Source organism: Eucyclogobius newberryi, unplaced genomic scaffold, assembly GCF_026437365.1.
Source record: "Eucyclogobius newberryi isolate DKJ021-1_F unplaced genomic scaffold, fEucNew1.0.hap1 SCAF_6, whole genome shotgun sequence".
NCBI lineage: Eukaryota > Metazoa > Chordata > Actinopteri > Gobiiformes > Gobiidae > Eucyclogobius > Eucyclogobius newberryi.
The window spans coordinates 39,167,317-39,179,981 of NW_027316278.1; the positions used below are offsets into that span (position 1 = coordinate 39,167,317).

The 12,665-nt window shown below is 45.2% G+C and overlaps 1 protein-coding gene across 4 annotated transcripts in view; it reads right to left on the reverse strand.

Moving 5' to 3' along the window:
- Positions 1–12,665, reverse strand: part of LOC140346978 (tight junction protein 2-like) — a 146,772-nt gene that overhangs the window by 89,905 nt on the left and 44,202 nt on the right. For all 4 annotated transcript variants that reach the window (XM_072433278.1, XM_072433276.1, XM_072433275.1 and 1 more), the window contains exon 2: positions 4,555–4,608. In XM_072433278.1, the coding sequence (XP_072289379.1) occupies positions 4,555–4,599 (45 nt within the window). In that variant the 5' untranslated portion in view covers positions 4,600–4,608. The remainder of the gene's footprint in view (positions 1–4,554; positions 4,609–12,665) is intronic.

Below are 12,665 nucleotides of genomic sequence, written 5' to 3' on the forward strand. Positions count from 1 at the left end.
CAAAATTAGAATTCACTGAGTTCTAATTTTTGGTACCACTCACTTGCTTATTCATTCTTGTTTACTACTCGATTTTTGTGATTTTCAGGCCCCCATATAATTCAAAATAATTATTCATAATTCATAATTTAAAAAAAAAATTGATTAGACCAAATATATCAATTTTCAAATTAAGTCCAAATGTAATCTTTTCCATTTTACAAATGTCCAAAATAATGTCAGTCCAGTCCTTGAATGTCGGTGTATTTTGTGTCATCCATTTTTTTGGTGAGGCTCTTTTTTGCTGCTGCCAGGAGGAGGCCCCAGAGAGAGCTGCTGGTTGTGTCCATGGCAGGAGTCCTGAGGCCCAAAGACAGAGTCCTGAGGCCCAAAGACAGAGTCCTGAGGCCCAAAGACGGAGTCCTGAGGCCCAAAGACGGAGTCCTGAGGCCCAGTGGATGGTGATGTCATAAATTGTCTCTAAGACTTTGTTGATCTCAGTCTAAACTTGTGAACAACAGGACAATCCCAAAACACATGACAGTGGTTTGTCTCCTGCTGCCACATCATCTCCAACAGTCTCTCTCCTGCTGCCACATCCTCTGCAACAGTCTGCCTCCTGCTGCCACATCCTCTCCAACAGTCTGCCTCCTGCTGCCACATTCTCTCCAACAGTCTGCCTCCAGCTGCCACATCCTCTCCAACAGTCTGCCTCCTGCTGCCACATCCTCTCCAACAGTCTGCCTCCTGCTGCCACATCCTCTCCAACAGTCTGCCTCCTGCTGCCACATCCTCTCCAACAGTCTGCCTCCTGCTGCCACATCCTCTCCAACAGTCTGCCTCCTGCTGTCACATCCTCTCCAACAGTCTGTCTCCTGCTGCCACATCCTCTCCAACAGTCTGCCTCCTGCTGTCACATCCTCTCCAACAGTCTGCCTCCTGCTGCCACATCCTCTCCAACAGTCTGCCTCCTGCTGCCACATCCTCTCCAACAGTCTGTATTTCCCTGTGAGTAATCTGCGCGTGTACATTAGAAAGGTTTACGCACTGGACGCGCGCTCTCAACGCCCCGGCACAGGCGCGCGTACGGCGCGCTCGAGCTCTCTGCGCACATGCGCAGTAGAGGTGCTGTCGCATGAGCAGTGGAGTTGTTGTCGTGGCCTTTCATTGTGTAAAATGGCAGATATCGAGAGCGTTGTTTTCACATTTTTGGTTTTCAAAGCCATCACACGGAGGCGCCGGGCTTATTTCTGTCTCTGTTCCACCGTGAACACATGGTACAGCTCCTTTCTCCCACACGGCCACAATCAGTTGTTCGTCTGCCATTGTTGACGAGCAAGGAAAAAGTGGCGCTTCTTGGGGAATTCCACGGGGAATACCGGAAATGTGAGGGAAAATACGTGCGTACGTCCGTCACTGGAGCGTCAGCTCTGATTGGCTGCTGTGGCGGCTGCTACGCTTCAGCAGCAGAGACCTCAACATATCTGAACGTCGCGTAAGCCGCATCGGCCGGCTCAGACGCGCGCTCAAAGCGCCGAGAGCGTAAGAAAACGAAGAAATCGCGTCGCAGATAACGCATTACGTGCTTGACGCACGTTTACTATAGACTTTGAATGTAAACTGGACGCTTCGGCCCCGGCGGGGTGGAAGCCCCTTAACCCTAACCCTAACCTTAACCCGGCGCGGTCAAATAGCGCAGCAGTTTCAGGAGCCGCGGCACAAAAACCCATACAGTTTCGGCCGTGGCTCCGTAGACACTCCCAATATTTCAGTCAAAGGGCTATGATGATGTTTTACTTCTTATAAAAGCTCCTTGTTTGTAAATATCTATAAAAATCCTGCTTCTACAAGTGAAAGGATTATTTCAACGTATCAGAGCTTTTCAAGTAATTCTCCTTTACAATCTGGTAAAAAAAAAAAAAAAAAAAAACACTGTATACCTTTAGTTGTCCAGACTTTAAATCTAGAGTCTGTGCTGTTAGGTGTGTGATTTTTTTTTTATCATAAGCCAACGAGTTTAAGATCTCAACATCTCTGTTTAGTTTTGAGTTTTCCATGTTGTAAGCACAGATTTCAACCGAAGGTTCTCCATCTTCCCCAAAAGACCATCGGTTATCTGCCAGTTTTCCATTGAGCTTCATATTCTGGGTCACACCGGAACAGATAAGCTCTGAATTGAGCTGAAATAAAGTATTTTTTTGGACAAGGTAAACCCCAGCCTCCATTTTCTTTTGATAGTTGTAAAGTTTGGAATTGGAGGCAGGTTTTTTTCCTTGCCATAGAAATATTGAGATTGTTTTATTCCACTCATAAAACAGCCGACTGGGGATGGAGATTGGAAGAGACAGGAACAGATCGAGAAATCTGGGCAAAACATTAATATTTATCGTTTCAATCATTTGACTTAAGTAGGAGAAAAGATTCTATTCATAAAGATATTTTTAATAGTAAAAAGAGGGGTCTAATTTTTCTTCAAAATTGATGATATATTTTTATGTAGGACCACACCTAAATATCTAAGATTCTGTAAGCCCTTTAAATGGATAGGTCTTTCTGAAGGTCACAGAGGGTTGGAAGATGATTTAAGTTTTTTGTACATTCATTTTGTATCCATACATTATAATAAAACATCTGCGTAGCAGGCAATTTTATGTTCCATCTCAACGATTGTAACATCAGAATTGTTTTTGATTGTCTAATAAATGGGGCCAATGGTTCCTATTACAAAGCAAATAGGAGGGGAGACCAGGCACAGCCCTGACTCATTCCTTTTTCCAGAGTCAGTGGATCTGTCAGATGACCATTGATTTTAATTCTCGACGTTGGACCATCGCAAAGGTCCCCAATATTTGTTATAATTACGTTGTCTATTTGAAATTTGTTTAGCACTTTATATAAATATGGCCGTCCAACAGAATCAAAAGCCTTCTCAGTGTCCAAACAAATGATTAGGACGCTGTTGATTTGTATATGGCTCATCGTCTTATGTTAACTTATGTTTGTCGTTTGGTAATGAATCCTGTCTGATCATAGTGGATTGAATTTGGGAGTATGTGTTCCATTCTTTTGGACATAATTGAGGTGTATATACGATGTTCCACATTCAGAATAGAAATGGGTCTAGACTCGAGTCGGTCCTTCTCCTCTTTAGATATCAGGGATATGATGGCTATTTCAGCTCCCAGTTTTTTATTTTGTCGCTCAATTCCCAATCCCTACGGGTAACAGACTGTGCATGCGATGGCTTGTCCCAACTGGACTAAAGCGAGACCAGGACAACAAGGACTGGATGAGTGGCATGCAGCACAGCACCACACTGCTACGCACAGCTGGACACCTGAGTGCTTGGTAGAATGTGGCGTGGTCTGGAGGGCGCAAGAACAAGGCAACGTGCTGAGGTCAGCTCCGGAGCCGTGTGAAGTTCGATCGCACATACCGATCAAGTTTCCAGATTCACACTGACTGGGACAAGGGTGACTGTGATGGTGGAGTTTCCCAAATAGACGTTCCTTCCTCAGCTGAGCACATCCTAGTTTACATGGCCCAGTCTGACCCAGACCACGCTGTAACAGTCTAAATAATATAAAATATCTATAAAAGTCCTGTTTCTCCAAGTCGAAGGATATATCTATCTATCTATCTATCTATCTATCTATCTATCTATCTATCTATATATATATATATATATATATATATATATATATAAACATATCAAATATTTTAATCTGATTTTCTTTTACAATCTGGTAAAAGGACTTTTGAACTATTTGTTACCCAGACCTTAAATCTCAGGTCGGTGCCGTTTGGTACAAAACCTTGGTCATGACCCTAGAGCCCTGCAGGAGCCCAGAAGATGGACAAGAGGTCAGTAGATGCTCAGTAGCTGGACAGTAGATGGACAGAAGGTGGACACAAGATGGACAGAAGGTGGACTGGAGGACAGGAGGAGGACATGAGATGGACAGGCGATGTACAGTAAATAGACAGTGGATGGACAGTAAGACAGTAGATGGACAGTAGATGGACAGTAAATGGACAGTAAATGGACAAGAGGTCAGTAGATGCTCAGTTGCTGGACAGTAGATGGACAGAAGGTGGACACAAGATGGACAGAAGGTGACTGGAGGACAGGTGATGGACAAGAGGACAGTAGATGGACATTAGATGTACAGTAAATGGACAGTAGATGGACAGTAAGACAGTAGAGGGACAAGAGGTCAGTAGATACTCAGTAGATGGACAGAAGGTGGACAGAAAGTGGACATAAGATGGACAGAAGGTGGACTGGAGGACAGGAGAAGGACAGGAGATGGACAAGAGGACAGTAGATGGACAGTAAATAGACAGTGGATGGACATTAAGACAGTAGATGGACAGTAAATGGACCGTAGATGGACAGTAAGACAGAAGATGACAGTAAATGGACAATAAATGTACAGTAAATGGAAAGCAGATGTACAGAAAATGAACAGTAGATGGACAGCAGATGGACAGTAGGTGGACAGCAGATGGACAGTAGGTGGACAGTAGATGGACAGTAGGTGGACAGTAGATGCACAGGACAGAGCCTCTTACCCGCTGCAGAGTGACTGTGTACTGCTCCCACACCGTCTCCTCCATCGCTGAGCCCTGAAGAGACACAGAGGTCAGCAAATGTCCATCAACACATGGACAGCACTCTGCTCTTGATCTACAACACAGACACGCACACGCGCAGACGCACACGCACTGGATTGACATATCATCTGACTATAGTTATTGGGATACTGAAGAATATATATATATATATATATATATATATATATATATATATATATATATATATATATATATATATATATATATATATATATATATATATATATATATATATATGGTATACATTTTTGTCAATATATAAACCCTTAACTATTCAAACAATCCCATGCGTTTCAGAACATGTTCTGAAACATAAGAATAACAAATAAAATAAAATAAAATATTGAAATACCGCCTTGGAGCGTTGGATTCTTTATTTAATTCAACTTTATTTGCTTCACTCACCCGGGTTGCCCAGACCTGGTTCAAACCAAGGCTGAACCAGGTCCAAACCCTGAGTGGCTGAGCACACATGCTGCTTCTAAACTTCCTTAAACGAGGACAGGCATCCGCAGAGCCACAGGAGCGGGTGATCCTGAAGCACACACCCCCAGACTGCTGTGATGACCCGCATTAGTCCCGGTGCCAGCCCTCTGAGCCTCGGTGATGGTCGTCACCCGGCGTGGAGAGTTTACAGGCAGAGATGTGTGCACGGACTTCTTGTGCATAACTGTGTGGCACTCGCCGCGAGCTCAGTCCCAGTTTCCCTGGTGATTGGAGCGTATGTCCTCAAGGTGGACTTGGGCCAAATTAACTGGACTAAACCAAGACCAGGACAACAAGGACTGCATGATTCCCGTGCAGCGCAGCACCGTTACACACAGCGGGACACTGGAGTGCTCGGTGTGACGCTGCATGGTCCAGAGGGTGCGAGAGCAGAGCACACACTGTGGTCAGTTCCAGAGTCCAAAGTCTGACCGTACGTGCGGATCTCGTGTCGTGCTGTCAGTCTGTGCCACTTTTACGACTGGGACAAGGATTTTGGGAGAATATGATGCTGACTGGGGGATTGATCCGGTTTCTTAGAGGGGTTCCTCTCTGAGCTGAGCACATGAGTCTGCTCAGTCCAGTCTGGTCCAGACCGCGCAGTAAGAGGCTGACGCTGGACGTGGAGGTGTCCAGCAAAGAGCTTTAAGAGCCGAGTGTGTAACGGCGCTGCTCTGTTCACATGAGTGGGAGACAAAATAACCACATCAAATGTGACTGTATTCATTCTTCTATAACTTATCATGTATGTGATGTATGTCCATGAAGATTGTTGTATTATGATGATCTGGTCCATGTGGGGCAGTAACACAACTGCAGTGCACTATTCAAGTTTAGTAGTTATGATTCTGGCCTTTCACAGATGCACCAGACCACGCCCTCAAGGTTCTGCACTCATGCACCTCATATTTTGGCATGATCACACCTCTAGTTTAGAATTCCACCCCTTGCGCTGTCATCGGTTGATCTGACAATATTTTGGGAAATGAGCTCCGCATCGCCCAAGTTAACGCTAACACCGGGGGTAAAATACGTATTGCCAAATCGGTGGAATCCCTCATTTGTCCAGAAGTGTTCCATCATAGAAAAGGATTCAGGTAATAAATAAAAGGTAAAAATAAATAACTCATTCTCCATCAGTGGACCTGGTCTGATCAGTATTCCTCCTTCTTTGAGCTGCGTAAGCCGGCCTTAGTTTCAAGTGAGTAGGAAAGTTTAAATCCTCAACTTTCAATAGACTGTGTTTTTCTTATATTTCAGGGCTAAAAATTGCGACCGTTTTGGTTGCAAAAGTGGCCCAGATTCAGCGTGACTGAATAATAATATAAAAGGTAGCACATGTGCGATGGAAAATAATAAAATGACCAAAATAAAAAGCAGAGCAGGGTAGTGTGGCGGTGGTTAGAGTTCAAAACATACGGCAAAGCAAAATGTGGCACCAATTCATTGGTTGTCATGGAGAAAAGCCTCAGAGTCAAGGGAAATTCTGATCAAGTAGACTTCATGCAGTGCTTCTTCAGCCTGACGTGTCAGAGCCATTGCTCAAGAGTGAGTGGCCCATGCCCTCTCCAGTTTGACCCCTGAGTTGACCCCTGGAGGGGTCAGCTCCATCAACACTGACCCAAAGGTCCATCTGGATCACGCAGCTCCTATTTCTGGTTGTATGAACGCACATGTCACAGTTTTGCTGATACGATCACCTTAGAACCAACTTTAACTCTTTAACACAACTGGATAGATCTAGAACAATCATATCTATCTGTTATTGATTAATTTGCATATTCTATATTCGTATTCATCCGTTAGAATATTTGATCAATAAATTAAAATAAAAAAGTGTTCTTTCATTTCCAGAAAAGGGGTCAATGTTCTAATAGCCTTCAGATTTACTAATCATTAATTCTTATCAATTAGAATTCTTAATGTCCAAATAAAGGCTGGTGCACAAGCTAACTATTAAAACATGCTAATTAAACATATCAATGTTCTCATGCTGGGTGGCATGCTTGAAATCTTCCCAGGCACCAGCAGCTTCAAACACCTGTTTGCTGCTTTGTAATGGCATTTTAGCAGCTGCTCTCTCAATCCCATGTATTTGTCTGGCAGAAACCCTCCTCATTGTGGCTTTATCCGCACAAATCCCTGCGTGTGCTCCCAATCCGCTACAAATCTCTTAATAGAATGATGATCATGCTGACGTTTTCTTGAAATATCTAAGGTTTTCAGACATAGTCCAAGCATTCAACTAACCCTAACCAATTGGCAGAGGTGAGATTGATTTCACTGACCTAAAGAGCCCGAGACACAATACATGATACAGAGCAATTATGCAGACGAGTCAGATCTATGTTTCACTGTCGCAGGTGAATATGGACCAGTGGATTCACTCTGTCACAACATCCAACAAATCAGTGTGTGGACCGGCCTCCTGCTGGTGCTAGAGGGCCTCCTGCTGGTGCCAGAGTCAGGACTAAACATGGACCGGCCTCCTGCTGGTGCCAGAGTCAGGACTAAACATGGACCGGCCTCCTGCTGGTGCCAGAGTCAGGACTAAACATGGACCGGCCTCCTGCTGGTGCCAGAGTCAGGACTAAACATGGACCGGCCTCCTGCTGGTGCTAGAGTCAGGACTAAACATGGAGCGGCCTCCTGCTGGTGCCAGAGTGAGGACTAAACATGGACCGGCCTCCTGCTGGTGCCAGAGTCAGGACTAAACATGGACCGGCCTCCTGCTGGTGCCAGAGTCAGGACTAAACATGGACCGGCCTCCTGCTGGTGCCAGAGTCAGGACTAAACATGGAGCGGCCTCCTGCTGGTGCCAGAGTCAGGACTAAACATGGACCGGCCTCCTGCTGGTGCCAGAGTCAGGACTAAACATGGAGCGGCCTCCTGCTGGTGCCAGAGTCAGGACTAAACATGGACCGGCCTCCTGCTGGTGCCAGAGTCAGGACTAAACATGGACCGGCCTCCTGCTGGTGCCAGAGTCAGGACTAAACATGGACCGGCCTCCTGCTGGTGCCAGAGTCAGGACTAAACATGGACCGGCCTCCTGCTGGTGCCAGAGTCAGGACTAAACATGGACCGGACTCCTGCTGGTGAGTTTCAGTTTTATACAGCTAAAATCTGGAACATTCTTCCTGAAGATGTGAGACAGGTTCTGCTCTGACAATGTTCAAATCTAAGATAAAAACAGTTTGTTTAGCTGTGCATGTGACTGAAAGGATTTTTCTTTGCACTCTTCTTTTATTTCTTGAACTGTTTTGTGATTTCTATCATGTCTTTGTGATTTTAATGCATTTTTCCTGTTGTGTGACACACTTTGAATTGCTTTGTGTGTGAAATGTGCTCTGTATCACCAATTGGCAGCGCTCTGCTCAACCTTTTCCTCCACGGCAACTTTTGCCTTGGTTTGCTATGGATCAGCCCCTCTATTGTTTTGGCACTTTCGGTCGAGCGGGAACTAAAATTAGCTCTAAATTAGATTGATTTACGTAAAATGTTAAATTTTCATGTGATCAACAAGTTAACCATGCACTGATTCCTTGGACAACAAGAAAATGGCTTTATAGTCTGTGTAGAACATTTTTTAGATTGGCACCCCTATATTAACTAGTTCAACCGGAAAGAGGATTACAATCTATTAAAAATACTGACAGTATTATAGGTTCATATTTCAAATCAAATCAAATCAATTTATTTTTGTAAGGCCCAAAATCACAACAACAGTTGCCTCTGAGGGCCACAGGGAGAAATGAATCAACAATGTCTGTGGTGGCGAGGGACGATGTCCCAGGGTCCTCTGTCCTTAGACTCTCCTTCTCGGCCAGGAAAAACTACAAAAAAACCTCTTTGGGAAAAAGCGTAGAAACCTGGAGGAGTTCCAGTGAAGGAGAGATCTCACACACACTCTCACAGACGGACACGAGGGAGACTGGATATTTGATGTGGTGAACAAGCTTTGATTATCATAGATTGAGCCTTTTAGAGAGTGACATCCACAGTGACACACACATGTGCAATGTGCTTATGTTTGAAGAGCAATTGTGTTTGTATAGAATATATATATAAAAGATTAAAAACAGTCTGTGGCAAGTTGATTAAACAGTTACAGTCGCTATGATTAAATGTGTGTTTATGACACATGACTTGTTAGTGAGGCCAGGATCCTGATGTTTAAAGCTGTAAGTGCATGTTGCCGCATTAGCTCCGTGTGCTGTTCACTTTAGCCTCTGTGTCTTCGCCTCGTCATCGCATTCTGTTTCATACTCGCGACCCTCAGTGCTTGTTCACACAACAAAACTATGTTTCTCAGTCACACTCGTGAGTTTAAAATACAGCAAAGAAATGTTTCTCATTCAAAATAACAAGGAGATTACTCCATGTTGGTGAATTTGGATTTATTAATCTAAACTCCAGATACAGGAAATCTGCTTTGTGGAAATGTAAATAGGTGCACTACTTCAGACTTTAACTTTAACGACAAAATGTAGGATTAATTAAAGGGCCGTGTGCCCCAGTATCCATGGCTTACAGGAAAATGCTTCCTTATTGATTTGAAGATTTAGTGAGGACCTTTCCCAGTTCAAAAGATATGATCATTTTGATATGAATTGCTTGTGGGGTCCACTCCAAAGCCTTTAAGTCAGGAAAGAATCCTTCTGCCTGAAACACATGTATGACAACACAGTAACTGACATCATCCAAACTTATGTTTTCTTAGGAAAGAAAATCTGAATTGTCCTTGATTTATACTTTTTAATCATAAGGCCCATATCAGCAATTCATAAAAACTGCTTCTGTTCTTTCCTCAGCCTTTTCTTTATTTCACTTCTCTGCACATCTACACCTCATTTAAACATCTCTTTATGTCATGCATTGAGTTTGGATAATGTTAGATGTAATATGCCCTGGAGAGATCATATTTGTGTCTACTCTGTGCTAGTGTTGTTTTGCTAAGATCAACATATAAGTTAGCATCACTAGAAATACAGCCGTTTTTAAAAGATCAATGATTATTATAAAGCCGCCATGAAGTCGAAAAGAGTCTGACCAATTTGGAAGCTATTACCTTACGTGGTCCACTCCAGACCCCTTAAATGGGCCCAGTATGGTTCACTTTGAGCCAGCTCCAAAACGGACCAGTGGAAACAAACATTACGTCACAGTAGAGAAGGGGCCCGGACAGAGCACAGGCCCCCATTATGAACCTGGTGGAGAGACAAAAGGACATGCAGTGCCAGGCGCCCACTCCCCATGCAGGCCCGTACCACCCACCCTGGACCCATGCAGGCCCGTACCACCCACCCTGGACCCATGCAGGCCCGTACCACCCACCCTGGACACAGCTCAGGGCCTTGTGTGTGACAGGCTGTGGGCCTTGTGTGTGACAGGCTGTGGGCTCTGTGTGTGGGACAACTGTGTGTAGATCATTGTTCAAGCACAGGCCGAGAAAGGCCTCTGAAAACATGTTTTGTCATTCCAAATAATGTGGAAAATGCAGAGAATCAGTTTTCCCAAAATGTTAAATAATAGAGTGTTTTTTTTTGTCCTAAGTTGTATTAAAACAGAATCTCTCTCAAAGAGTTGTAAAAGTGAGACTTGTGTATTGAGGTGGGACTCATAGTTTAAGACTGTTTGGGGAAATCAAATGTTGTTGTATGTTTAAACCTAAATATTCATGATTAGGGCTGGGGATCATGGCCAATTTCATAAATCGATTCCATTTCAATTCATAACGTCCTGAATCAATTAATCACGATTCGATTCAATTCAATTCAATTCAATTCAATCTGCTCTTAAATAATGAAAATGCCTCAACTGTGTTATAAAATATAAATGTACTTTATTTTTTCTTTTCACCATAAACAGGTTTTAAGTGCAAACTTGTAAATTGGACAGTTTAAACTTCAGCTGTAACAAAACTGTCTCAAGTCTCAAAAGTACAATTTTGAAATATAAAGTAGTTTTTAGAGCTGTTTGTGAGGCTCAGTTCAGTGAGACCTGCATCAGCTGCAGCATCTGCACTGCACCAGCCACTGTCTGTAGTGTTGTCCTCACCACTGCTGGCTCTTTGCTGGTCAGACCCCCCCTCCTGTATGGCCCCCCCCCTGTATGGCCCCCCCACTCCTGTATGGCCCCCCACTCCTGTATGACCCCCACTCCCGTATGACCCCCCCACTCCTGTATGACCCCCCGCTCCCGTATGACCCCCCCACTCCTGTATGACCCCCCCGCTCCTGTATGACCCCCCCGCTCCCGTATGGCCCCCCCGCTCCTGTATGACCCCCCCGCTCCTGTATGACCCCCCCGCTCCCGTATGACCCCCCCGCTCCCGTATGACCCCCCCGCCCCCGTATGACCCCCCCGCTCCTGTATGGCCCCCCAGCTCCTGTATGACCCCCCAGCTCCTGTATGACCCCCCCTCCTGTATGGCCCCCCACTCCTGTATGACCCCCCCTCCTGTATGACCCCCCCTCCTGTATGGCCCCCCACTCCTGTATGACCCCCCCACTCCTGTATGACCCCCCCGCCCCCGTATGAACCCCCCGCCCCCGTATGAACCCCCCGCCCCCGTATGCCCCCGCCCCCGTATGACCCCCCCGCTCCCGTATGACCCCCCCGCTCCCGTATGACCCCCCCGCTCCCGTATGACCCCCCCTCCTGTATGACCCCCCCACTCCTGTATGACCCCCCCGCTCCTGTATGACCCCCCGCTCCTGTATGACCCCCCGCTCCTGTATGACCCCCCCGCTCCTGTATGGCTGAGTTAAGGTTAGGGTTAGGGTTAGGGCTAGCCATGAGGCTATATGCAGTGCCGCAGTTCCTGAAACTGCTGGGCCATTTGACCGCGCCGCGGCTCTGCAACCACGGCCTTATTATTAGCGGTGTGGCTCGTCAGGAGTACGGGTGCGTAAATCTTTGCGATGTTATCTTTATGACCAGAGGAGAATCGGCTGGTCATGTTAGTGATTCCCTCAGTTTCATTTAGTTTGCCCCGGGCGGCTTGTTGTCGGAAGCTAACGTTAGCGTAGTGTGATACTGGTCAAGTGGTTTCTGAGGTTTGTAGTATTTCTACAATAACTGACCTCCGCTTCGCAGATTTTGCGAACTACTTTGGTTTTATCCGGCTCTTTGTCCTTTGTTGTTTTAAATCCAAAATGGTTCCAGACGTCAGACTTGAGTTTTACCTGCGTCTTGCAGCTTGACAAGCGCACGTAAACGCGCCACTGCTGCACCTGCACAAGACTTCATGGGGAAAAATCGATCTCATGCCGTATGAATCGATATTGCAAAATTTGATCCACGATCCAAAATCGATTGAATCGATTTTTTTACCCAGCCCTAACATTAATAATTAACCTGCCAACCATTTAATGCAGCACATTATTTTGAAAATTAATTTAACGGCCACAAATGGATTAGATAATATAAATTTAAGCTTCTTGACACCTCATTGTAGCTCCTTTTATTATTATATCAGTTATTAGTGAGAAGATCTCCATGGTAACGCTCAGGGGCGGGGCTTAAGACTTTGAGAAAGTCACAACAACAAACAGATTTGT